The sequence below is a fragment of the Dendronephthya gigantea genome, unplaced genomic scaffold (assembly GCF_004324835.1).
Source record: "Dendronephthya gigantea isolate DGI-Jeju-01 unplaced genomic scaffold, DenGig_1.0 000080F, whole genome shotgun sequence".
Classification (NCBI taxonomy): Eukaryota; Metazoa; Cnidaria; class Anthozoa; order Malacalcyonacea; family Nephtheidae; genus Dendronephthya; species Dendronephthya gigantea.
In genome coordinates, this window is record NW_021163090.1 from 271859 (window position 1) to 299733 (window position 27875).

General features: G+C 40.0%; 2 protein-coding genes and 1 non-coding gene across 3 annotated transcripts; all 3 read left to right on the forward strand.

Annotated features, from left to right (window-relative positions):
* Positions 1 to 418: 418 nt before the first annotated feature.
* Positions 419 to 2142, forward strand: LOC114532769 (3-oxo-5-alpha-steroid 4-dehydrogenase 1-like). Its single transcript, XM_028554355.1, has 4 exons — positions 419 to 860; positions 1306 to 1574; positions 1699 to 1849; positions 1933 to 2142. Exons 1-4 carry the CDS (start codon positions 553 to 555, stop codon positions 1997 to 1999), a joined length of 795 nt encoding a protein of 264 aa, XP_028410156.1. The 5' UTR covers positions 419 to 552; the 3' UTR covers positions 2000 to 2142.
* Positions 2143 to 2269: 127 nt separating this feature from the next.
* LOC114532762 (dynein heavy chain 5, axonemal-like) lies at positions 2270 to 27848 on the forward strand. Its single transcript, XM_028554344.1, has 76 exons — positions 2270 to 2631; positions 3338 to 3472; positions 3766 to 3853; positions 4061 to 4227; positions 4402 to 4755; positions 4944 to 5120; positions 5216 to 5329; positions 5428 to 5535; positions 5659 to 6105; positions 6180 to 6265; positions 6338 to 6665; positions 6739 to 6945; positions 7092 to 7409; positions 7519 to 8599; positions 8708 to 8943; positions 9352 to 9456; positions 9530 to 9643; positions 9730 to 9792; positions 9868 to 10106; positions 10204 to 10444; positions 10520 to 10719; positions 11471 to 11624; positions 11698 to 11861; positions 11940 to 12042; positions 12133 to 12237; positions 12321 to 12482; positions 12558 to 12782; positions 12865 to 13117; positions 13218 to 13316; positions 13661 to 14043; positions 14200 to 14334; positions 14434 to 14595; positions 14666 to 14912; positions 15082 to 15464; positions 15539 to 15919; positions 16002 to 16136; positions 16202 to 16324; positions 16517 to 16730; positions 16807 to 16916; positions 17070 to 17356; positions 17712 to 17781; positions 17858 to 17980; positions 18418 to 18548; positions 18623 to 18776; positions 18856 to 19020; positions 19113 to 19339; positions 19453 to 19675; positions 19791 to 19892; positions 20016 to 20090; positions 20163 to 20330; positions 20447 to 20575; positions 20739 to 20825; positions 21074 to 21211; positions 21324 to 21620; positions 21736 to 21891; positions 21965 to 22120; positions 22282 to 22371; positions 22449 to 22541; positions 22611 to 22715; positions 22783 to 22921; positions 22997 to 23111; positions 23220 to 23410; positions 23537 to 23658; positions 23740 to 23858; positions 23943 to 24145; positions 24211 to 24284; positions 24476 to 24628; positions 24799 to 24865; positions 24942 to 25030; positions 25188 to 25409; positions 25565 to 25725; positions 25943 to 26099; positions 26190 to 26342; positions 26425 to 26484; positions 26596 to 26748; positions 26989 to 27848. The coding sequence occupies exons 1-76, from the start codon at positions 2473 to 2475 to the stop codon at positions 27373 to 27375; spliced, it is 14046 nt and encodes a 4681-aa protein (XP_028410145.1). The 5' UTR covers positions 2270 to 2472; the 3' UTR covers positions 27376 to 27848.
* Positions 18126 to 18264, forward strand: LOC114532799. Its single transcript, XR_003687980.1, has one exon. It is a non-coding gene; the product is annotated as a U4 spliceosomal RNA (small nuclear RNA).
* Positions 27849 to 27875: the final 27 nt, after the last annotated feature.

The following is a 27875-nucleotide window of genomic DNA, read 5'->3' on the forward strand; positions in this document are numbered from 1 at the left end:
GTTTTCACTTATAAACTAGATTTGAGCAGTTTTGGTTATAGCTATATGGTCACACTGAAGTCCAGGGACGCCGGAACCTTGCGAAGGCAAAAGGGAAGCAGATTTCCGTAAAAGGGCACTTGTGTGTTAACGCATGCATACTAAATATTGCTATCAAAACATTGACGAGAAGTAGAACTTCGTCTCATCATGATAAATCTTTATTTATACATGGTTTCGGTGAGTGTATATCACCAGACGAACGAACTATTCGTGAAGCTCTTTGACATAATTTCTAGCGATGGGCAACCTTTGCCCCCCCTCGCTCCTGTTGGCAAAAGGCAAGGGGGACGGCTGCCCCTCCCCCCCAGTTCCGGCGTCCTTGCTGTAGATTGCGTGAAATATTCGAATTCGAATACGTCATGAAGTGAGAAAAATTGAAAGATAGTCTTTAAGAATTAAATATGTCAATATTATGTTATAATTTACATCATGCTGTGCCTCACGGCTGTGCTTCCTATAAGCTTTCAGTACATGTTGACCCGCTGAAGTTTGTTTCTTATTCCTACAAGGATGTCACCATCAAACCTATGTGTTAATGAAGACAAGTTAAATATTTTTGCTTGGTTAATGATTGTTCTTGGTGTCAGTACTTTCATTTCTTCGTTTTATTACAACGTAGCTTTGTATGGAAGATATGGTTCCACTTATAATGGCATTTCTGTAAATGCTAGCGTTGCATGGTTGCTACAAGAGGCGCCAGCGTTCATTGTACCAGTTTTATTGCTCTGTATGTCTGATGATAAAAAAGAAATAGCGACGCTGCAAGTCTCACCGAATGTTGTTATACTTTCTATGTTCTTGCTGCATTATTTCAGAAGGTAATATAATAAAATAACAAAGAATTTTTTATCTTGAGCTCTTCAATGAATCTGCTCTGTTGAGTCACTATAAACCAGCATATTTTATGATCAATTGTTCTGTGAATCTGCAGATGATAAAAACTATTGAAATGATCTAGGAAGTTCTGTTTTGGGATGTTACGAGTTGTATTTTATAGAAAAATCTTGTCATGACGGAGTGCAAAGTACAAGAGTGGACAAGCAGGATTTTGCTTGCGCGATTTAATTTCACATGATCATGGTTTTAGACTGTGGTTGACAGCGCTAAAAAAAATAAAATGTCTCCTCGCCCGAAAATTGTCGCTATTGGAAAACCGGCTGTACACATTCTGGATGAAAAACCCTTTCATGTTTTGTATCAAATCATAAGTAGGCCTAGAAATTGTCATTCAGATGATATTTATTGAGTAATCTCATATTTCAGATCCTTCATCTATCCATTTTGGATTAAGAATACCGCTCCTTCACCAATAACAATCTTCATAAGTTCTTTTGTGTTCTGCGCTTGCAATGGCTACATGCAAGGTGAATATCATGTGCATTGCGCTCGTTATCACGAAGAATGGTTTTATACCTACCAGTTTGTTCTGGGAAGTTTATTGTTCTTTGTGGGATTTGTCATCAACACATATGGAGATTATGTCGTGACCCACCTTCGCAAACCAGGCGAGACTGGCCACAAAATACCGCGAGGTAAGGATCGCTATTTTCAGTTTTTTTTGTGAACAAAGAATAGCGGAAACTTCATGCGTTAGACCTTTCTTGTAAGATCTAGTTCTCTAATTACTGTTCTCATACATATTTTCCTACGCTATAGGTGGACTCTTTGAGTATATTTCATGTCCAAACTTCTTCGGGGAAATAGTAGAATGGGGTGGTTATGCCTTGGCATCATCTTCGTTCGTCGCATTTGCTTTTTTCTTCAACTCTGCGATTGTAGTCGGAGCTCGTGCTCTGTATCATCACAGGTATTTCTGCGTCCAAGTTTGTAAAAATTGTCAATTTTCAATAATATTATACATCAGGTAATTATGCTTTTCTTTTATTTTAGTTTTTATTACAAGAAGTTTGAAGATTATCCAAAGAATCGGAAGGCCCTGATACCATTTATTTTGTGACAGGGTCTTGTTTGAATCACAATTTTTGAGTACCTAAAATAATTAGTTAAAGTAGACGATAGCTGTAGAGTACTTGTTGTTATACCTTTGCAATAAGCTATTTTGTATTCTTGTAAAAAAGCACTTGACGTGTCTCATGGAGGAAGGTAGGAAGCACAACAATAATGCCATAGTAACGTCTAGTTTCACAGTGTAATTTACATTCGTAGTAAGTACTGTATCAATTATTCATTGGATATTTCCGTCGCTTCTTGCTGCCATGGTAATATTTCACAACGCTTATTTTGCTTGTTTTACTAAGGCTTTACAACTCCTTTTCATCTCTTAATCATGAAAACGGGAAGAAGGATACTAAACTACCGGAAAGATAGCTTTTGAATGGGTTCGTGAGCCGTAATTTCGTACAAAATGCACGTCGTAAATGCGTGCACGATAAAGGATAGTTTATAGAAGAGTACCAGGTTTTAAGAATTATGTCGGAAAGAGAGTCAAATACGCGAACTTCGCGCCCTCAACATGGCCATAGGTCTAGAAAACACCCAAATAACCCTTCACTCGAGCGGGAACAGAAGAAGACGTCCAGAATTCAGACGCTGGGTCTTGGCGCAGGTGAATCTATTAAAGAGAAACAAGTTAGTATCGTAACGATTATGATGTATTCCAATCAATTGTTTAACGCGTTTTAATCTGCCTATTGCTTAGCAAAAGCATATTCTGCATAAATCCTTGCTGTAATTTATTTCTGCTTTAGAACCGATATAAAAGCATGTAATTGAACAGCCCAATATTTAGTAGAGACAGGGCTATAATAACTTTATGATTATTATTCAACGTATCTTGCAACTACTTAGCACGTCTGGTATTTGTTTTCAATATTAAACATTTTATGCCGCTGCTGAGGTGATCGTATTAATGTGCAAAGCTTTTACTTTCTGTTTCCTTGTGGATTTTATGCAATAACATTGTGCTTTGCTTCATGATGTGATCACTTCCACGACTGTATATCCGTCCTGATCAATTTTATACAAGACTGCTAGATAATCTTTGTAGGGGAAGCGTTTAGTTGACATTCAACCATGTACTGTCTGCAATTCTTCAAAGAAAACCCAAAAAAACATGTACCAAAGTCTTACTACAAAATACAGATTACTATCAGACCTTCACCCCTTAAACGTCCTTTATCTATTTGCTCCCAGATAAAGTGCCCCATTGATGGAGTTTTATTGTGGTGTTCAGATGAAGTTTGTTCTATGAGAATTCTATTTATAGTCGGATCCACTGGAAGAAAGATGATAGTTAGAGCAGCTGCTAACTGTAAACATTTCTTTATGTTCGTAGCAAAAAGCTCGAGAGGAAAGAGAAGCAAAGAGATCAACTTTGGATCAGAGACATGACTACATTTTACAATCATTAGCTGATTGCCTGGATCTGCCCTTCGATGAAGTTACAGACTCATTATTAGAAGGAAAGCAGGTAGGAAATCTACATATAATGATATACAGGGGCATTGAAAGGTTTCTATATGTTAAGAATTTTCCAATATATTTATCTAACATGCTGGTAAGGTCTTGCTGGATCCCACCCAACAAATTAAACCTTATGGGGTATGGTATTTACATTAGGTTCAAATGTCCTACATAATACCTGCATAAATATTGTTTAGTTTGACATTATAAAATATAATCTGTTGCAAAACATTGTTAATCTGGGCATAATGGTATATATTATATGATTTATTGCTGTCGTGAATTCATGTTTGTTCCTAGATTGAGCATATGGAACAATTATTTGTTCAAGATGGTCTGAGGCATATCATTTTTTATTATCAACAAACTGAATCACTAAACGAACCAGGTTTGGAATAATTATAGTTGAATCATCTCATCTGACTTGTCACCGATCCACTACCCAGCTAGGTCCCTTCACAATCACCATACATACAGTAATATCAATACAGTATCAATGACCATTCACTTCATGTCCACCAATCCCTCCTCCAATCCTCCTTTCACAGCTGAGGTTTGTGTATTAAACTAGTAACCAAAGATCATGTAATTTTAGTTGAGCAAGTCCGTCTTGGTCCGGGAGGGGCTCAGAAAGTCCCAATAAAACCAACGAGGCCAAAGCTATTCTTCACTGATGGCACGGAGGATCCAATTCACGGGATTTGCGTGTTCTTCATCAGATCCAATGTTAACAAAACTATAACAAATGTCAACATAAACAATGTAAGATATACTAGTTAGATAATTGCAAAAATTCTGCGGAGAAATCATTGGTCATACGTGTTAATTAAAAGTTATCATTTGTGAAACGAAATCTGCACGATGATATTTCTGTTGCGGGTACATTTTAACACGGCATTGGCATGCTGGTAACTTGTTTTATTTGTATTTTAACAGGAAGTGAGTTTTGGTGTGATTGATACAAGAGGAACAGGTCTCCTTCATGCATCAGAACGGCTTCTGTCCGATATTTTTCTTCCCGCCCTTGGCAAGACCGGTGGCTGGGGAGAATTGTCCACGAAACACGGCCAACAGATCCGTCAGGAGTTTATAAACCAATTACAAAACTTTGTCTCAGTATTGATCGCTGCTCAGGACAGTCTTGATGATACAGTCGTCCTGAAAGAGTGTGAAACTCTGGATCTAAGCCAAATCTCAACACCAACTGAGTATATTAATGCAGCGAACTCAAGTGATGCACTTCCTAAAATTGAAGAGCTCATTGGGATATGGATGAAGCAGATTGAACAGGTGCTTTTTTCGACAGCTGCTGAGATTATTGTTTCTCGTTTCTTTTTTTCTTTCATTATTTTTCCTCAACCTGATTCTTTGAATTACAACATTCAAAACAAGCTCAGGGCGTGTTTTCTTCTTGTTCTGACATTGAGCAATTTCTAGTCCGTTAGAGCGAAAAGAAAGCTAATAATTTCATATTCCAGGTTTTGGCGGAAAGCGAACAAATGCGTAAAGAAGCGGACAACGTTGGACCGCGAGCAGAACTGGACTATTGGAAGAAAAGAATGGCTAAATTTAACTCGTTATTTGATCAAATCAAAGGCCCTGAATGTAAAGCTGTCGTAGGCGTTCTTCATGCTGCAAAATCTAAGCTCTTGAAGGTGAGATATACCGAACACAATCAATCTATCACATAATCATTGTGGTTACATCAAAGATAATCGATCTGATCCTCTCTGAATCTGTTTTTTATCAGAACTGGCGAGATATTGATAGCAGAATCACTGATTACGCCAACGAGGCCAAAGACAACGTGAAATTTCTTTACACATTGGAAAAGTTTTCGGAGCCACTTTACAAAAACAACCCGGTATGTCAATGGCATATTGTAGAAATCTTGTTGACTTGTCGTGAATCATGAAGACAAGTTCTTTATTTAAATCAAAATATATTTTTCTCATGCACCAGGTTGCAATGTTTGATAGTATTGCTGGTCTCATCAATGCAATACGAATGATCAACTCTTATTCTCGCTACTATAATACGTCTGAAAGAATGACAGCGTTGTTTGTCAAGGTAAGAGATGATCTTTACTGGACCTTCAGCCTAGGAGAAACAGTTTAGAACCGATAGAGCTATCGACAGTTAATTTACTTGAGCTGTATCAGATTTGAACAATATCTGTATCTTCTCTGACAGATTACAAACCAGATGATCACCGCATGTAAAAACTACATCACGGAGGAAGGTCTCAAGAACGTATGGGAATATCCCCAGGAGGAACTGATCTCGAAGCTTCTGGACTGCGTCAAACTGAACGATTCCTACCAGCAGAGTTTCCAACGAGCGAAAAGAAAACTGGAGGAGAATCCTGAAGAGAGGCAGTTTGAATTCAGCGAGATGTATATATTTGGCAAGATAAATAGCTTCACTGGAAGATGTCATAAAATAATTGATATGATGTCCACGATTAAATCTTTCTTGATCCTCGGAGAGTCGACGATCGAGGGAATTGAGCAAATTTGGAGCAGATTTCAGCTGATTTTGACGACGATTAAAAAGAAACCGTACGATCTCCTGGATTACAGAAAAACGGAATTCGATGTTGACTACGAAGAGTTTCGACGACAAATTCAGGAGTTACAGGTTGGTGCCTAAATTTCGTTCAATCAAAACGTGGGATTGCTTTCTTATCCGGCAACATTTGCTATATTTTTTAGTCACAACTCCACATCTTCATTGATACGTGTTACAACCGAGTCTCTTCAACACAACAAGCCCTACAAGTCATGAGAAAATTTGAAAGGTGAGAATTTTCTTTTAAAAATCTTTCAGGAGTTATTTCAGTCATTATTTCAATCCAGTTATCATCCTTTAGACTCGACTTGGAATGTCTAAACGAGGCAATTGCCGACAAATACCACAAAATCCTTCTTCAGTTTGGCCGAGACATCGAGAACATTCAGAAAACGTATCAAAGACTTCGTCACGAGCCGCCCGTTGCTCGGGATCTTCCGCCGATAGCCGGCAAGATAATGTGGGCTCGTCAAATGTTCCGAAGAATCCAGGAACCGATGGAACATCTAAAAAAATACCCAGAAATCCTTCAGGGAGACGATAGCAAACGTATTGTAAGGAATTATAATAAAGTCGCGAAAGTTTTACTGGAGTTTGAGGTTCTCTATCATCAAGCGTGGGTGAAACAGGTACTCGCTTGTATCAACTGACCTTGAACATAAACTGAAATGATATTAACTTTTTATTCTTGATTGGTTTTAGGTCGATATTATCAAAACAGGTCTGGCTGCTTCTCTTTTTGTTCGACATCCGGAAACGAAGAGGATTTTTGTAAATTTTGATCCAGAGATTCTGACGTTGATCCGAGAGACGGAATGTATGGCCCGGCTTGGTCTGGATATTCCCTTTGCTGCGAGATCGCTTCTTTATAAACAAAAAACGCTCAAGAAAAACTACAACAACTTAGAGGTTGGTGCTGGATATCTTTACCATTGAGAAACAAACAAACCTCTTCTGCCAGTAGCTCAGTTCTCAACTATTCTTTCAATAGATCAAGAAGGGATGATTGATGATTTTATTGCTCCAACGTAGGTTAAATTATATCTCTTTTCTAGTTGCTCTTGGTCGAATACGAGAGAGTTCTTGAGAAAATTCCCGCGTCATTCAAGCCACTGATGGCTCCTCATTTGGCCAAACTTGACGCAGCTATTGAACCTGGTCTCACCATGTTAAACTGGACTTCATTGAATCTTGCCACGTACCTGGACAGTGTGTATGAGGCACTACGCGAACTAGACCTGCTGTTAACTCGTGCCCAGGACCTGGTTACCTTCCGTATTGATGGTGTCCTGAACGAAATGAGCACAGTTCCCTTGTGTGAGTTACCCAGCGATGCATCATGGACTGTCGAGGAATTCTTAAAGAATACTGAGGTATGTTACTATATGTCGTATCTTTGTGTTTTCTTGCAGTAAAAACATTGAATAAAAACTAGTAATCTTCACTACAAACCCCTCCTAACATCTTCAATATTATTTTAAGGAACTTTGCCGTCAAGGAGCAGAATTATTGCAGACGAAAAGTGCTTTGGTAGAGGAAGCCGTGAATGAGTTGATCGCCATGCTGTTGAAGATTGATGGTGAAGAGGAAGTTGAGGAGGGAACTGAGGACGAAAATGCTCCAGAGACCGCGCGACGACCGAGCAGTCAGAAAAAGAAAAGTATTGGGAATGAGAATGATGTACTGCGACCAACGTCAGGGCGGACTGGGACTAGCAGTCGTCTTGGTAGTGCAGCTATCAGCCCGAATGCTGCAGCTTTGAAACGAAAACGAGAAATGAAAGATTACCTGACCGAGGAAGCCCAAGAACTTTTATCTTACTTTAACCATCGTAATATTGACGCCATCGTGCGTGTAACCAAGGCAACTCTTGATGCTATGCGTAAGAGAGTCACGGTCAGCTCAACACTCCATTATATTGAGGCCAGTTTACTTGCAAAAGACAACCAAGCTTTTAATACGCCTCTGTTCAAATCATTCATGACCTTAGCTATACCAAACATTACAATGCAGCCTGCCTTAGATGAAGTACAGCAAACTCTAAACAAAGCAGCTCAGAAAGTTGTTAACGTTGCCCGCAGCATACAGCAATGGGAGAAAACGTGCAAAATCTTTTTGAAACCAAAAGACTTCGATGAAGAATCTGAAACTCGCAGTCGTAGCGTCAGCAATGCCACCAGCATTGATGAAGATGTTCGCTTGGTATCAAGACGAGCAGCAAAGAGTGAAACTGACTCTAGCGTTGTCAGTGGTCTAACGGCTTTCATCAAGAAGGAGAACTATTTTAAACAAGTTTCAGAGAATAAAGAAATTGCAAAATTGTTATCGATTCTTTCAACTCTGATAAACTCGACAAAGAAAGAAGTAACAACTGCTCTGGAACATTTTGACAGCTACGACAGAGTCTGGAAGTTGAACCGAGATGAAGAACTAGCGAAGTTTTTACAAGATGATCTGAGTTTGTCGGAGTTTGAGGCGATGATTTGTCATTATGAGGCTCTAGAGAAGAAGATTATGGCTGAGCCTGAGTCATACAGTGTTGGGGCTGTTGCATTGTACACAGGTGTGAATATTTTGGTTTTTATAGTCGAGGAGAAATCGTGTTTTTTGCAGTCCAAATGATCCGTTATATTCCATCTTTTTAAACCAACTATGTTATATATGATTGCAGAGAAACTTAAAGCGTCGTTATGTGCCGAGACGAAAGCCTGGCGTGTGGCGTATGGAAAATTGTGTAACACAAAATATCTCAACGAAATGGAAATGATATTTACCTCGGTCGAGGACTGGGTCAAGCGACTGAACCGACCAATCAAAGACCTCGATGATATCAGACTGGCCATGGGAACGTTGAAAGAAATCAGAGAGAAAGAGATCAGTATTGATATGATGATTGGTCCAATTGAGGTACGTGGTGACGTCAACCCTGTGAGGTCATCATAACATATGACATCATCCTTGTGAGGTCATCATAACATATGACATCATCCTTGTGAGGTCACCATAACATATGACATCATCCTTGTGAGGTCATCATAACGTATGACATCATCCTTGTGAGGTCACCATAACATATGACATCATCCTTGTGAGGTCATCATAACATATGACATCATCCTTGTGAGGTCATCATAACATATGACATCATCCTTGTGAGGTCATCATAACATATGACATCATCCTTGTGAGGTCATCATAACGTATGACATCATCCTTGTGAGGTCATCATAACATATGACATCATCCTTGTGAGGTCATCATAACATATGAAATCATTCTGCAATGTCTCTTCATTCCTTTTTTTTGATTTTCTAGGAATCGTATGCCATGTTAAACCGTCATGAAGTGTTGGTAGCCAGAGAGGAATCTGAACGAGTCGACACGCTGAGATATTCTTGGGAAAAACTTCAGGTTTTGGCTGTAAGTTTCAGATCACGTTCATCGTCATTTACCAAACTATATATAATCATAATGAATCATATCTCCTATTTAGTCGGAATCTCAAGGAGAACTGATCAAAATCCAACCAGACTTTAAAAGTGACTTGCTTGAGTCAGTGGAGGCGTTCATTGTCGATGTGGATATCTTCTCTGGTGACTATCTCAGGGTAAATCTTTGGATTCATAGTTGTCATTCATAATGTATAATATCTCATGTAATGTCTCTCATTCTCTTGTATGTATCTTCTTCTAGCTTGGTCCAATGGTGTCTGGAGTTGCTCCAAGTGAAGCCAGCGATCGACTCATTATTTTCCAGGTTTGTTTCAAATCATCCACGGATATCTTTCACTGATAAATAACCTCTTGATAAATCTCCTGCCTGTTATTCCAGAATCGTTTTGATGCGTTGTGGCGTAAATACATCACGTACTCCGGTGGCGAGGACCTGTTTGGGCTGATGATCACGGAGTATCCGAGTCTGATGAAAATCAAACGTGAACTCAACTTACTTCAGAAGTTATACGGTTTGTATAATGACGTCATTGACACAGTGAATGGCTATTATGATATCATGTGGACTGAGGTGGATATCGAGAAAATAAACCAGGAATTATTGGAGTTTCAGAACAGGTAAATGAACAAAGCTGTGAAAGTAACTGTGGTCATTTGGTTGTTCTTTGAAAAGGATGGACAAAATTCCGCTGTTCTCATTCCTCTATCGTCCTAGATGTCGCAAGTTACCTCGAGCGCTGAAAGACTGGCAAGCATTTGAAGATCTTCGTAAAACTATTGATGATTTCAACGAGAGTTGTCCGTTGCTGGAGTTGATGGCAAACAAAGCAATGAAATTACGTCATTGGGAGCGGATCGCTCAGATCACCGGACACACGTTTGACGTGGAATCAGAGACGTTCGCATTGCGTAATATCATGGAGGCGCCGCTGCTCAAATATAAGGAAGACATTGAGGTACTTCGTGTTGTAACGAGTGTTCTTGTTAAGAAAACAAAGATATGAAATTGTCTGATTGGGATTTTTTTATAGGATATTTGCATAGCAGCGACAAAGGAGAAAGACATTGAAGCGAAGTTGAAAGGTGTCATTGCTGACTGGAACCTTCGTGAGTTCGCTTTTGCAAACTTCAAAAACCGCGGCGAACTGTTGTTACGTGGAGACAACACGTCAGAGATTATCTCAGTCATGGAGGATAGTCTAATGGTGTTGGGATCTCTAATGAGTAACAGGTGAGCATCAAAACGGTAGACGGAACATGGCGTATTCGACCATGGTCGAGTTCGCCTGAAAATGGCGAATACGACCATGGTCGAATTGGCCGGAAAATGGCGAATACGACCATGGTCGAGTTCGCCTGAAAATGGCGAATACGACCATGGTCGAATTGGCCGGAAAATGGCGAATACGACCATGGTCGAGTTCGCCTGAAAATGGCGAATACGACCATGGTCGAATTGGCCGGAAAATGGCGAATACGACCATGGTCGAGTTCGCCTGAAAATGGCGAATACGACCATGGTCGAATTGGCCGGAAAATGGCGAATACGACCATGGTCGTATTGGCCGGAAAATGGCGAATACGACCATGGTCGAATGGGCCGGAAAATGTCGAATACGACCATGGTCGAATGGGCCGGAAAATGTCGAATACGTGACCATGGTCGAATGGGCTGGAAAATGGCGAATACGACCATGGTCGAATGGGCTGGAAAATGGCGAATACGACCATGGTCGTATTGGCCGGAAAATGGTGAATACGACCATGGTCGAATGGGCCGGAAAATGTGGAATACGACCATGGTCGAATGGGCCGGAAAATAGCGAATACGACCATGGTCGAATGGGCCGGAAAATGGCGAATACGACCATGGTCGAATGGGCCGGAAAATGGCTTATTCGACCATGGTCGAGTGTATTCATCCAATACACTCTGGTCTTTCATTTAAGAAAGTAGTTACATTCTCCTGCCATCACTTTAAGGTACAATGCGCCGTTCAAAAAATCCATTCAGACGTGGGTTCACAAGCTTTCCAATACGACAGACATCATTGAAAACTGGATGACGGTTCAGAATTTATGGATCTACTTGGAGGCTGTTTTTGTTGGGGGAGATATTGCAAAGCAGTTGCCAAAGGTACTGGCATTATCATTTCACTATTGTGTATATTAATTCATATTCTGTATGGGTATTTCTTGTCTTTTTCTAGGAAGCAAAGCGTTTTCAGAACATTGATAAACAATGGGTGAAGATTATGACCCGAGCTCACGAAACTATGAATGTTGTTCATTGCTGCACGAGCGATGAAACGTTGGGACAGTTATTACCTCATTTGCTGGAGCAGTTAGAGTTGTGTCAGAAATCTTTGACGGGGTAGGTTATGCCGAGAAATTGATAGCACAGTGAATTACAAATGATTACAATTTCACCATCTTGTTTCATCGATTGCAGCTATTTGGAAAAGAAGCGTCTTGTGTTTCCTCGATTCTTCTTTGTCTCTGATCCAGCTTTACTTGAGATTCTGGGTCAAGCCAGTGACTCCCATACAATACAGGTTAACTTTTTTCACATGCTCGTTGCTGTTTTCCTTCTCTTTTTAGTCCAAGTGACGAGGGAGTGTATAAAATATTTTCATTTCCTATAGGCACATTTATCAAGTGTATTTGACAACATAAAACATGTCAAGTTTCATGATAAAGATTACGACAGAATTTTATCAATCATCTCACGCGAGGGTGAAACTATCGAGGTATGACTGAGTAAACATTGCAAAAGATCCAGTTCGTTTATGTGTTTGTAATGAAAATACTCACCGTAGCTTCTGTTCTGCAGTTGGAAAAACCAGTTATGGCTCAGGGCAATGTCGAAGTTTGGCTTGGCTCTCTCATGAACATGGCACAGAAATCTTTGCACAATGTTATCAGACAGGCTCATTTTGCCATCGGGGATGCGAACTTTCAACTCTTGGAGTTCTTAAATACATTCCCTGCCCAGGTAGGCGACTGACAGGTCCATTGGAAATAACGTGAGATATAATCACTGATGATAATCTTTTTTTCTTGTTGAAAGGTTGGTCTACTTGGGATTCAAATGATTTGGACGCGAGATTCAACGGAGGCCCTCACAACCGCAAAATACGACAAAAAAGTGATGACTCAAACCAACCAAGCATTCCTGGATCTCCTCAATGTTCTGGTTGAACAAACTACACAGGAGTTAACGAAAGTTGAGAGAACTAAATTTGAAACCCTGATTACAATTCATGTTCATCAGAGAGATATATTTGATGATTTGGTAAGGAGTTTGGTCTGTAATTACCTTTAGAAATTGTCATGTGGTGATGGTTTTTTAACACGTGGATTTTTCTAATCTCTAGTGTCGAATGCACATCAAAAGTCCATCAGATTTTGAATGGTTAAAACAGATCAGGTTTTATTTCAGCGAGGATACGGACAAGTGTTTAGTATCCATCACAGATGTCGATTTTATTTATCAAAACGAGTTTATTGGCTGCACAGAAAGACTTGTGATCACCCCTCTGACTGATAGATGTTACATCACTCTGGCTCAAGCGCTTCATATGTCTATGGGTGGGGCACCGGCTGGTCCGGCTGGAACAGGAAAAACAGGTTTGACTGGTTTATACCATGTATCTCAATTTATCCACCTGTCACAATCAGCTCCTTTTGAAACTCCATGTTAATAATTTCACTCGTAAATATTTCCCAGAAACAACTAAAGACATGGGAAAAGCTCTCGGAAAGTACGTCGTCGTGTTCAACTGTTCTGATCAGTTGGACTACCGTGGACTGGGTCGAATATTCAAAGGTACAGCATCGTAATATCCTGGAGCCGGTTGTATCAAGCCCATTTAGCTTAAGCGGTGGATAAGTTCAAAGTAGAAAGCAAGTCTGCCGTTTTATTCAACAAGCGAACGAAATGTTTTTAACCTTAATACAAAGATACTGTTTACAACTACATATTCAGTGCATAATATTCAAGTTGACTCATTCAAGAGAGTTGTAAGAGTCTCATTTAATTTTGACTTATCCACCGTTTAAGCTAAACGGGCTTGATACAACCGGCTCCAGAACGTTTTCATCATCTTTTCCTACCAGAGCTCCAGTGATTCCTCTTCTTGTAACATGTATTTTTCTACTGAATGTATTTAGGTCTGGCGCAGTCTGGTAGTTGGGGCTGTTTTGATGAATTTAACCGTATCGACCTTCCTGTGCTATCAGTCGCCGCTCAACAAATTTACATCGTTTTGTCTTGCAAGAAAGAACGTAAGAAGCAGTTCATCTTTTCTGACGGTGATGTTGTCCAAATGAATCCAGAATTCGGGATATTCTTGACGATGAATCCTGGTTACGCTGGTCGCCAGGAACTGCCTGAAAACCTGAAGATACAGTTTCGTACTGTGGCTATGATGGTTCCTGATCGTCAGATTATCATCCGTGTGAAGCTTGCCAGTTGTGGTTTCATTGATAGCGTTGTTTTGGCCAGAAAGTTTTATACTTTGTACAAATTGTGCGAAGAACAACTCTCAAAACAGGTTCGAGGAGCTTGTCGTCAACCTAGACTAAACTAACTCATTCTTTCCAGCAAAATTCTATAGTCTTTAAATAGTTATTCATTCAGGGTCACCCTCTACTAGTCTGGAAAGTAACGATATCCTATCTTATCATGAAATTATTTTCTTTGGCACCAGGTTCACTATGATTTTGGACTGCGAAATATTTTATCAGTCCTGCGAACACTTGGAGCGGTGAAACGAGGAAGTCCTGGGGATAGCGAGAACACGACTGTGATGCGAGTGCTTCGTGATATGAACCTCTCTAAATTGGTTAGTATACTGGGAGTGGCCCTGTGCCAAAACATTGGCAATCATTTGACTGTTTGTATAAACGACGTGTCAAGGCTGAATGTCTCAACACTTCTTTAGGTTGATGAAGATGAACCGCTTTTCTTGAGCTTGATAAACGATCTCTTCCCTGGGATCTCTTTGGATAAAGCTGGATATCCAGAGCTAGAGAATGCTATCGAGAGTCAAACCGAAGAATCACAACTTATCAACCACCCCACCTGGAGACTTAAACTGATACAGGTAAATACACTGGATGTAACGTCATTCACAGGGGGAGGAGGCTCTCGAACCATTTCTTGCTGTTTTATAGTTGTTCGAGACTCAGCGAGTGCGTCACGGTATGATGGTCCTGGGGCCAAGTGGTGCGGGCAAGACAACTTGCATTCATACGTTAATGAAAGCAATGAGTGAATGTGGAGTTCCACATCGTGAAATGAGGATGAACCCAAAGGCAATCACAGCTCCACAGATGTTTGGAAGACTGGATGCTGCCACTAACGATTGGACAGACGGAATATTCTCGACTCTTTGGAGGAAAACACTTCGCGCTAAGAAAGGTGAGAATACAGATGAGTATGAGGGATAACTGAGGATAAGAGCATGAATTGGAGGGTGAGAGGGTAAGGGGGGATATTGAAGGCTAAGAGGGAGATTTGAAGAGTAAGTGGATTAGAGGGTTATGTGTGGGTAGAAGGGGATGATAACGCTAGTCTATCTCTATCACAGGGGAACGTATATGGATAGTGCTTGATGGTCCAGTAGACGCAATCTGGATTGAAAATCTGAATAGTGTACTTGATGATAACAAGACACTGACTCTAGCTAATGGTGATCGTATACCAATGTCTCCTCATTGTAAAATCATCTTTGAACCCCACAATATTGATAACGCCTCGCCTGCGACAGTATCAAGAAATGGCATGGTTTATATGAGTTCCTCTGGCTTGGATTGGAGACCAATTCTACAAGGATGGTTGAACAAACGTGCTGTGGGTGAAGCTGAAATCATCAAAGCTTTATTTGATAAATCTTTTCAAGATATTCTCAACTTTGCCAGCCACAGTTTGGTGTTTAAGATGACAGTGCTGGAATGTAACCATATTGCTCAAGTTAGTGTTCCTGGTGCAGAGTTTTGTGTTTGGTAGCAAAAATCCACATGGGTTTTATATTTTTTTGTATCTAGGCTTGTAATTTGCTGGAAGGATTGATTACAAATAAGGAAGACAAAGACGAAGGTGGTCAAATGTCTGCTCAACATTTGGAAAGACTTTATATTTTCGCGATAATGTGGAGTATTGGCGCGCTGCTTGAACTCGAAGATCGCTCGAAGTTGGAGATCTTTATGAGAGAGCAGTTTGAAATGAACTTTCCCGAGACTGACTCACAACAAACGATGTTTGAGTTCTTTGTTGACGATGCTGGTGAATGGGAACACTGGGAGAGTCGTGTTGAGGAGTATATTTATCCCAAAGCTCACACTCCGGATTACTTGTCGATATTAGTGCCAAACGTCGATAACGTGCGAACAGATTTTCTCATCAAAACCATTGCAAAACAGGGCAAGGTAGTTTGCTATTTAAACGTTCTTTAGCTGGTCGATAAACGAATTGATTCCTAAACCTCGATGAATAATTTTTATCCTTCAGGCTGCTTTGTTGATTGGTGAACAAGGAACAGCGAAGACAATAATGGTGAAAGGATTTATGTCCAAATACGATCCGGAACGACATTTACAAAAGTCATTCAACTTTTCCTCTGCCTCGACTCCGCTTCTTTACCAGGTAAACACTGTTGTTCATTTGTAGAAATCTCGAGTTTTTCATCTAATATTTTGAAATATCTTCAGAGAACAATCGAGAGTTATGTTGATAAACGAATGGGAAACACGTACGGTCCTCCGGCTGGAAAGAAAATGACGGTGTTTGTTGATGATATTAATATGCCGATTATCAATGAATGGGGCGATCAGGTGAGAAAACGAATGACTCTTTTTGGATCTATTGTGAGCTGTTTATGCTGTACCTTTTTATTACTATATACTACAGATAAATTTGTCTCCTTCTGTAGGAATGACAGTTGAACAATACCAGATCTCTAGAAAGAATAGTGAAGACTGATAGAGCTATTCAATAGCTTAATTTATAATATTCTTTATTTACAGGTGACAAATGAGATCGTTCGCCAGCTCATGGAAATGGGAGGTTTTTACAATCTCGAGAAACCAGGAGACTTCACTCACATTGTTGATATTCAGTTCTTGGCAGCCATGATTCATCCCGGGGGAGGACGGAATGATATACCCAGCAGATTGAAAAGACAATTCAGCATCTTTAACTGCACACTGCCAAGCAATGCCTCGATTGATAAAATATTTGGTAAGTTGATAATCTAAACCAGTTAGGAGGGAATCGAAAAGAAAACTTGGTACTAACGAATTGAATTCCACCTCAGGTGTAATTGGATGCGGTCATTTCTGCAAAGAACGTGGTTTTCCTGAGCTGGTGCGTGAACTTGCAAAAAATCTTGTTCCTTTGACGCGTCGTCTCTGGCAAGCGACCAAGGTATGTTGCAGACTCTCGTATTCCCAACTTCTCGCTTTACCTGGATAACAACAACGTCTTCTTTATCTCAGTCCTGTAGCGTGGACGAATTCTTCGTATTTCACTCAGCGAAGCACAGGTGATATCACTTATCATATTTCTTATATTTCAAAGGTAAAAATGTTGCCAACGCCAGCGAAGTTTCATTATATTTTCAACCTTCGTGATCTGTCTCGTATCTGGCAAGGAATGTTAAACACAATCTCGGATATCATCGTAGACGAACGCTCTCTTATGTTGCTATGGAAACACGAATGCCATCGCGTCATCGCTGACCGTTTTACAAACCAGAAAGATAAAGACTGGTTCGAGAAAAGTTTGGTCCAGCTTGTCGGCGAGGAGCTTGGTGACGAACTTCATGCGCATGTTGAAGAGACTCCTTACTTTGTTGACTTCCTCAGGTCAGTGGAGTTGACACTATCCAGTCAACATACAGTTCAGTTTAGGTTTCCTCCTGCAGTAACACTGAATCAATAAGAGATGATCCTTACTGGACCTCTAGGAAGAACAGTTTAGAACTGATAGAGCTATCCAGTATAAATAAAGTTAGTTTAGTTTAGGTTTCCTCCTGTAGTAACATTGGATCAATAAGAGATGATCCTTACTGGATCTCTAGGAAGAACAGTTTAAAACTGAAGGAACTATCCAGCATCAAGAAGATTAGCTTAGTTTACAGGATCGGTAAGAGCTGATCCTCACTGAAATAAACAATCGATCTATCACTATCAGAATTATCATGTTTCTTTCTTCATTCAGAGATGCCCCAGAAGCCACAGGAGACGAACCAGAAGACGCTGATTTTGAAACTCCGAAAATATACGAAGCTGTAAGTCCTGATCATCTCTCTCTGTATTATTGTTGTTTTTAAATATTTAAATATTTAACTATTTTCATCTCATTAGATTCCTTCATTTGAATTTCTGGAACAACGATTGTTGATGTTTCTAACTTTGTATAACGAGAGCATTAGAGGAGCTGGAATGGATTTGGTTTTCTTTACAGACGCAATGGTTAATTTAGTTAAAGTATGTGAACATTTATAAAGCAAATCGTATGTTCTTATGTCTACTTGTATGAATGCGCGCGCATCTATCATCACACCCACGCATGCTCCCACATGCCGTGAAGATGATCTCTAACATAAATACTGATTTCTGGAATCTGGTCGGTAGCTTTGCGCAGTGGCATTATCGTAGCTGATGAAGTTCATCTGAGGCGCGATTATTGCTGATTGAAAACTTATACCAATACCCCGCCAGACGGCCTGAAATATGGCCGGCTGTGCAATTTTTTTTGGTCCTTCATTGGACCGATATCTTAACAAAGAAAATAAAAAAAAATGGGCGACTTCTTGGTGGCTTTTTGTCGTAGTCTGTTCCTTCAGGAGAAGTATTACAAAACTGTAGTTAACATTGATGGTATAACCCGTGTTATTAAATAAATATTTTGGTTGTTCCCTCAGATATCACGGATAATCAGAATGCCAAGAGGAAATGCTTTACTGGTCGGTGTTGGTGGTTCTGGAAAACAAAGTTTAACTAAACTTGCTTCATTTATCGCTGGATATAAGATATTTCAGATTACTCTGACAAGGTAAGGTATTGATTTGCTTCATATCCGTTGAAAAAATGGCTGTAGAGTGTTGACGCTGAAAACCTGTTTTTTAGATCATACAACCAGTCAAACCTGATGGAAGACCTGAAGTTTTTGTATCGTACCGCTGGTCAGATGGGTCAAGGCATCACATTTATTTTTACTGATCAAGAAATAAAAGAAGAGGCATTCCTCGAGTATTTGAACAACGTTTTATCGTCAGGAGAGGTTGGTTAAGGATTTATTTAGGGTGAAATGACTTGTTCATCTGGGAAAATTATAATTAGATTTCTCTCTTCTTTCCCAGGTCTCCAACCTGTTTGCTCGTGATGAGATCGACGAGATATGTGGGGAACTAATTCCGATAATGAAGAAAGAATACCCGAGGAGACCTCCAACCCCGGAGAATTTGTATGATTATTTCTTGACTCGGGCAAAACGCAATCTTCATGTCGCTCTTTGCTTTTCACCGGTAAGTTGAACGATATTTGATCACAGGTTGAGCTGCTCGACGAATGTTCTGTTGCAAGTGTATTTGCATTAATCCGTCCTTCTTTCACTTAGGTTGGTGAAAAATTCCGCAACCGTTCGTTGAAGTTTCCTGGACTTATAAGTGGATGTACAATGGACTGGTTCAGCCGCTGGCCTAAGGATGCGTTGATTGCAGTGGCAGATCATTTCTTATCAGATTTTGACATTGTCTGCACCCCGGAGATAAAGCGTGAAGTCGTTCAAAGCATGGGAGTGTTTCACGATGGTGTGGCTGTAAGCTGTTTGGATTACTTTGAAAGGTTAGTTTAGTCATCTTTCTCTCCCCAGAGTTTAAATAAAGAGATGATTCAGTTCGTCTGATAAATACCTTCAGTTCGTCGTCCATCCAGTTTGTATATGTTCTTCCCTCCAGATTCCGTCGATCAACTCACGTGACGCCTAAATCTTACCTGTCCTTCATCAACGGCTACAAGACAGTGTACTCATTGAAGAAAAAACAGATTGGCGATCTGGGCTCTAGAATGAACACGGGTCTTGATAAGCTGATGGAAGCCAGTGAATCAGTCGCTGAACTTTCAAAACAACTCGCCGTGAAAGAAAAAGAACTTGCAGTTGCCTCTCAGAAAGCAGACACGGTATGTCCGCTTCAAACACCTGGTTGTTTTGTGGTTGAATATATTCGAAGATTGAAGTGGATTTTCACTGTAGTTTCATAAATGATTCATGGCTTATTTTACTATCGTTAACAAGGTTTTAAAAGAAGTTACGGTGTCAGCTCAAGCTGCGGAAAAAGTGAAAGCTCAAGTTCAAAAAGTCAAGGATAAGGCTCAAGTCATTGTTGATGGTATTGCGGTAAGTTTTCTATCAGTTGCATCACAGAATAAGATATACACATAAAGAAAATATATTCACAATGATAAAATGTAGTTCCTACGTATGAAAGTATGTATCGAACTTTACTCAAATTCTCTTCAGGCGGACAAGTTTTTAGCTGAAGGAAAATTGGAAGCTGCTAAACCAGCTTTAGAAGAAGCTGAAGCCGCATTACAGGTTTGAAGGAATATTGAACTCTGATCATGATAACTTTTGTTAAGCTTACTAACTATAATTCCTCGTTTTCAGACAATAAAGTCTCAACATATCGCAACGGTTCGACGGCTGGCCAATCCTCCTCATCTGATCATGCGAATCATGGACTGCGTTTTAATCTTGTTCAGAAAGAGACTGGATACTGTGGTTTATGATCCTGAACGAAACTGTGCTAAACCATCCTGGGGGGAGTCTTTGAAGGTCAGTCACAAGATGGAGAGTTGAGAGTTGGGAAGCCTTTGACAAGAAAGATCAAGTGCATCGAGTACTCGAGCTTCGCTGAGAATCTCCTTAATTTATCTCCTTGTTTTGTTTAGTTAATGAGCAGCGGTAACTTGCTTCAATCATTGATGCAATACCCAAAAGACATTATCAATGATGAGATGGTCGAGCTGGTAGCGCCGTATCTGGAAATGGTTGATTATAATATTGACACTGCGCGCAAGGTAGGATGTGGTCAGTTGAAGCACACGAAAATAATTCATGTTATCCCGTCATAATCGCTGGTGATCGGAATCTTCCATTGCTCATAATCTTAGTGCAATCACTGCTGCTACACGAATAACCTTTTGAAATATCTGTTTTAATACGAAAGTCTGTTTGATCTAGGTTTGTGGTGACGTGGCAGGTCTGTGTTCTTGGACGAAAGCGATGTCTTATTTCTTTGGTATAAACAAAGAAGTTTTACCTCTCAAGGTAAGTTCATCTCAACTGTGATTCCTGGCAACGACGATGGAACATGTTTATTATTTTACTAACTTTCTGTTTTTGCATCAGGCGGTTAGAGAAGATCAGTAGAAAAGAAGAGCTTTAGACGTTCGTCAAGAAACTAGGAAGACAGTCCAGCAAACTATTTCATTAGAAAGTGTTTAAAGTTTTCATGTTTTGGATGATTGATTGATTCTGTCTGTAAACTTGATGAAAATTTTTTCTTTTCTGATCAGGCGAATTTGGCTGTTCAAGAAGCACGTCTGGCTGTGGCGAATAAAGATTTGAACGAAGCTCAGGCTGAACTAGATGCAAAACAAGCAGAACTTGATGAAGTTCAGGCTCAATATGAAAGAGCAGTCAGAGAAAAACAAGTTAGTTTTCCACGGGGAATCTTGAACCCATCTTTCAGCCAATTTTAGTCATTCTGTTTCAATCATAGATGACTATCACCGGGTCTCTTCTGATCTTCTTTTGTCCTTCCAGACTTTGCTCGATGACGCTGACTCGTGTCGTCGAAAAATGCTCGCTGCCTCGGCTCTCATCGGAGGACTGGGCGGAGAAAAGGAAAGATGGACGGAACAAAGTAAGGAATTTGATTCTCAGATTGGAAGACTTGTTGGTGATGTCTTGGTGGCGACCGGATTCCTGTCATACGCTGGACCTTTCAACCAGGAGTACCGTGATGCATTGCTGTCCTCGTGGCAGAAGGAAATGAGAATAAGACAGATTCCTAACTCAAAAGATCTCAACGTTACTGGAATGCTGGTTGACAGTGCTACGGTAGGAATTTGAGACACCTGGACTTCAAACACTTCATTACTGCGTCATCTCTTCCAGAGCATGATTGAGGTTTTTCTCATCACATTTGGACGATAGAAATGTCTTTTTTTTCTAGGTGAGCGAGTGGAACCTCGAAGGATTACCAAATGACGAGCTTTCAGTTCAGAATGGAATCATTGTGACCCAGGCTGCAAGATATCCGCTGCTTATTGATCCACAGGGTCAGGGCAAGGCCTGGATACGAAAGAAGGAATCGAAGAATAATCTTCAGGTAAATAAACTAAAGAATTTCTCTTTGGGTGTAATTTTTTTAACTGTTAAATGATGAGTTTTTGAATGACTAGGTGACGTCGTTGAATCACAAATATTTCCGCAATCATTTGGAAGATTGTTTATCTCTTGGCAAACCATTGCTGATTGAGGATGTCGGAGAAGAGTTGGATCCAGCTCTTGACAACGTTCTGGAGAAGAACTTTATAAAATCAGGCAGTACATATAAGGTATGCTTTGCCCTATGAAATAAAACTGGAGAAAACTTTCTTTACAGCACTATACGGTATCACAGGGTGCCAGATCGCGTTCATGCAATGCTTTAACGAAGCAATGCAGCTCTAGCTACCAGACATAACTACAGTTTAACAAATATACGATTTCATCCAAGGTGAAAGTTGGTGATAAGGAAGTTGATGTTATGGATGGTTTTGCCTTGTATATCACTACAAAAATGCCAAATCCTTCTTATACACCCGAGGTATGCTCATGTCCAAAATAATCTCTTTCAACGCCCACATGAAGCCAGGAATTGACCAAAATATATTTTTCTCTTAGGTGAGTGCAAAGACGGTAATTATTGATTTCACGGTGACGATGAAAGGTTTGGAAGATCAACTGCTGGGAAGAGTTATCCTGACGGAGAAGGCGGTAAGATATATATTCTTATATTCTTAGAATGTTTCATAGAAATACCTAATAGTACTCGTCGTTTTCTAGGAACTTGAAGCCGAGCGGACAAAACTGTTAGAAGATGTTTCCATGAATAAACGTAAAATGAAAGAACTCGAAGATAATTTGCTGTATCGTTTGACGAGTACTAAGGTAAAGAAGAAAAACTGTTTGAGTTAAACACCCTAGACGTAGTAATGTAACTGTATCAAACAACTAGGGTTCCCTGGTCGATGATGAGTCGCTCATTGAGGTCCTGAGTACGACAAAATCAACCGCTGAGGATGTGAGCCAGAAGTTAGTTGTGGCAGCGGATACAGAGATTAAAATCAACAGCGCGAGAGAAGAGTTTAGACCAGGTGAGTTTTATGAAATATTACTGTCTTTCACTGAGAGGGTTAGATTGAATATTCGTATTGTTTTCTCTCTTCCAGTGGCGACACGCGGTAGCATTCTGTATTTCCTGATTGTTGAAATGTCAATGGTGAACTGTATGTACCAGACATCCTTGAAGCAGTTCCTCGGACTATTTGATATGGCCATGGCGAGGTAAGCTTTTTAAAATATCACTTGTGTCTAAATGTCGAGTGATGAATGCTTCTTCATCTTGTGTCGTCATCAAGCAGAATATCCTCTCAATGTTGTATTTTTTACCAGGTCAAGTGCATCGCCAATTACATCAAAACGTATCGCGAATATTATCGAATATCTAACGTACGGAGTGTTTGCATACTCTGTGAGAGGACTGTACGAGAAAGACAAGTTTCTGTTTACACTTCTTCTGGCTTTGAAGATCGATCTACAAAATAAGAGGATCAGACATAACGAATTCTTGACATTAATAAAAGGTGTGTGCATGGATATTGTAGTTGGGAGCAAATATTATTGACTGTAGCTACGAAGTGTTACGGTGATTAAGAGAAGCTGAAATTTCTAATGGTTGCCTAAAATAAGTTGCGTTTTGTTTACATAAGGTGGCGCTGCACTGGATCTCAAAGCTGTGCAACCCAAACCCTGCAAATGGATCACAGATATGACTTGGCTAAACCTCGTGGAACTCTCAAAACTACCGCAGTTCTCTGACATCCTGAATCAGGTAATCTTTCATGGAAAGTTTGGCGTTGAGAAAAGCTATTTTGTCGGTACTAGAGCTTCATAAAACATCATTGACTTCTAGGTTTCACGAAATGAAAAAGCATGGAAATCTTGGTTTGACAAAGATGCACCGGAAGCGGCTGAAATTCCAGACGGTTATCACAATTCTTTGGACACTTTCAGAAGATTGCTGTTGATACGGTAAGAATATTTTGATTTTTACTTGCCATCATTTGCAAAGAACGCGGCGCGAGCCGCGAAATAATTGTTGAAATGATTTTCCAGGTCTTGGTGTCCAGATCGTACTCTGTCCCAGGCTCGTAAATACATCTCCGAGTCCCTCGGTCCTGAGTATGCGGAAGGCGTGATCTTGGATCTGGAGAAGACTTGGGAAGAGACGGACGAACGAACCCCGTTGATTTGCTTTCTTTCAATGGGATCAGATCCAACCAACTCGATTGAGTCGCTGGCAAAAAGACAGAAGCTGGGTATGAACCTTGGAACTCCTTCATTTACAACAACAAGATCTAAAACAAAGTTGTTTGTTTTGTAGAATTCCGTGCAATATCAATGGGTCAGGGTCAGGAAGTACACGCAAGAAGATTGCTTAATCAATTTATGCAGACGGTATGAATACATTTAGAACTACTTAAGTTACACGAGTAAAATACGGCGGGGCGTTTAATCTAAAGGAATGTATCCATAGTTAAACTTCTAGATCATAACTTTTGTTCATTTCATAGCAAAATCTTTGCAAAATCTTTAAAGTCTTGTGTTGTAGTTCGAACTTGAAATGCAAATTATTGTTCTTATTCCAGGGAGGCTGGGCAGCTTTACAAAACTGTCATCTTGGTTTAAATTTCTTGGATGAGTTGATTGATATTGTCACTGATACAGAAAGTGTTCATAGTGACTTCCGCTTGTGGATCACCACTGAAGTTCATCCCCAGTTTCCCATTGGTCTTCTTCAGGTGAGACACGCCATCATGACGTAATTCCTAGCGCTCGATTATCAATGAAACTGTTGGATTGTTCATGTATGAATGATTGTTTAGTTCACTCACAATGCACAACAGTAATCCCCACATTTCCTTTAAAATAATTGAGTTCATTATTTTTATCAAAATGTCTTCTTCTTTAGATGTCGATTAAATTCACAAATGAACCACCTCAAGGTCTCAAAGCTGGTCTGAAAAGAACGTACACTGGTAGGAAACTCAAAAGATTTTAGCTCCATTGTACAAGATTATTGCATAATATGCTTGAATATTTCTACGACTCTAGGTATTTCTCAAGATCAATTGGATGTCTGCAGTCTTCCTCAATGGAAACCCATGCTGTATGCTGTTGCGTTCCTTCATTCCACTGTCCAGGTTAGATTGAAACACATAAATGTAGCTAGCACAGGTTCTTCCAAGTTGAGCGATCAATATAGGACACTTCCTGCAGGCCCAATTTAAACCTGAACGGACGGGCTATCAAGTATAAATCAAGTTTATTTAGGCTCATTCTTGTCTTTCCAATATTTAGGAGCGTCGCAAGTATGGTCCTTTGGGCTGGAATATTCCGTACGAGTTCAACCAGGCAGACTTCACATCTTCAAGTGTACAATTTGTTCAAAATCACCTGGATGACATGGACTTGAAGAAGGGCGTGTCTTGGAACACTGTCAGATACATGCTGGGTGAAGTTCAGTATGGTGGAAGAGTCACGGATGATTTTGATAAACGATTACTGAACACATTCTGTAAGGTGAGTGTTTCTCCTCCTGGTTAGATTCAAGCTGCAATGTCTTCTATCGGACAGTGGAATCTCTTAATGGATTCTCTTAAGAGATGTTTTGATGCTTTACATAAATAAGAAAGACTAGAGATTAGAGAAACTGATATTATTCCTTCATTTTGTAGGTTTGGTTTACTGACGCGATGTTCAGCACAGGCTTCAACTTTTACAAGAAATACACAATCCCAAAGTGCAACTCAGTCGCTCAGTATTTGGATCATATTGATACACTAGCCCTGGTTGATACGCCTGAGGTGTTTGGTCTTCATCCTAATGCTGATATCACGTAAGTTCAATGAAGTTAAACTTTTGATATGCTTCCTTTTCTTGTTGAAAAGCTGACCTTACCCGACAACCTCTTGGAAGAACAATTTAGAATTGATAGAGCTATCAAGTATAATATCTGAGCAAGACTAGATCAATAAAAGGTGTCCCTTACTCGACCTTGAAGGTAGAACAAGTTAGCTAAGGCTAAGGTTAATTTACTTGATGTTCATCCTCAGATATCAGAGCAACGTTGCAAAGAACTGTTTGGATACAATACTCAGTATTCAACCGAAAGACAGCTCGGGAGGAGCCGGAGAGACTCGAGAATCAGTCGTGAACCGTTTGGCTGATGACATGTTGGATAAACTTCCTGAGGATTATATCCCACATGAGGTAATTTCATAGCTTATTCAGGCAATTTCTCTCTGCCCCGCGGTCCCTGTGTTGCAGATTCTTGAGATCAATATTCTCTTCTTCATCCAGGTGAAAGCTCGTCTTGAAAAGATGGGTCCTTACGCTCCAATGAATATCTTCTTACGTCAAGAACTTGATCGAATGCAGCGAGTTATAACAGCTGTGAGGGAAACATTGACTGATCTCAAACTGGCGATTGATGGAACGATTATCATGAGCGAGGTAAAATGACGTCCTTGCATGTTAGTTTCCTGTATTTCGCATCTCTAAACTGCGAAGTTAAAAAAGCTTTTGTCCATGATAGGTTCTACGTGATACTCTCGACTGTATGTATGATTCCAGAGTTCCAAGACATTGGCAAAAGGTTCGTAAATTATTTCCTTCCTCGAAAATCATCGTTTTGACAAGCAGTTCATATTAAACTAGTGCACAGTAACTTGGTATCATCAATGCTCATTCAAACTCCTCGTTCCAGGTCTCCTGGGATTCCTCGACTCTTGGTTTCTGGTACACGGAGCTGCTCGAACGTAATCTACAATTTCGAAGTTGGATATTTGATGGAAGACCAAACGTGTTTTGGATGACTGGATTTTTCAACCCTCAAGGATTCCTCACAGCCATGAGACAGGTACGTACACGTTGTGTTATGTAGAAAAGCATTATTTTGTCACAAAGAGTGTCCACTAGCCTTTGAGGTCAAGCTTCATCCAGGCTCCTTTGTTAAATTGTGGAAAAATCGGACTATCAAAGGTGCCAAAATTCTGGCACAAAATATAATAAAAGAGTAGGAAATAATTAAACCAGTGCATGCTGAACATCTCGCTTCCGCAGGAACATTGTTTTATTCTGCTAAATTTTGTTCTTGAAGGAAGTAACGCGGGCTCACAAAGGCTGGGCGTTAGACTGTGTTATCTTACACAATGACGTCACTCGTTTCTACAAAGACGACATCTCACAGCCTCCTGCTGAAGGTGTTTATGTCTATGGCTTATACCTCGACGGCGCCGGCTGGGACCGACGAGGCTCGAAGCTTATCGAACCTCCAGCGAAGGTGCTGTTCACGCCACTTCCGGTTATACACATTTACGCCATCAATTCGACAGCGCCACGAGATTCCCGGATGTATCAATGTCCAATATATAAAAAGCCGCGACGTACGGATCTTACGTACATTGCTGACGTGGAACTGAAAACCAATCAAAATCCAGATCACTGGATTCTCCGGGGGGTTGCTCTGCTCTGTGACATCAAGTGATGACATCATCAAATGATGTGCGTCAGGCAGAAACCATTTATAATCAGCAAAGATGGATCTCATCATCTCATGGGATACAACATTACATATCATTGCAAAACTCACGAAGCATTCAATGCTGGCTAACTTTATTACTTTTTGAAGCAGAAGATTCTCCTTTGTTTATTGTTTTCGTAAAGCTGAAATGTAATTTCACAATTTAGAGCCTGCATAATCTATGTTTAGCAACAGTAATTTCTCGTAGCGTTTCTGTGATTACTCTTCAAAGAATGAATATAATAAAAACTATACTCGTCTGTAATAAACTAATCAGATTTTAAATATTACACAACTAGAAAAACACTAAAACAGTAAATTATTCTAGAAGTACTCTGCATCTTCGTAACTGTACAAAAGCATATTCTAAATTACGTTAAACAAGCAATACTATAAACTCAGCTTTTCCTAAATATCTTCGCAGCTTATATTCAGGTACATTTCAAATTTCAGCTTGTAAATAT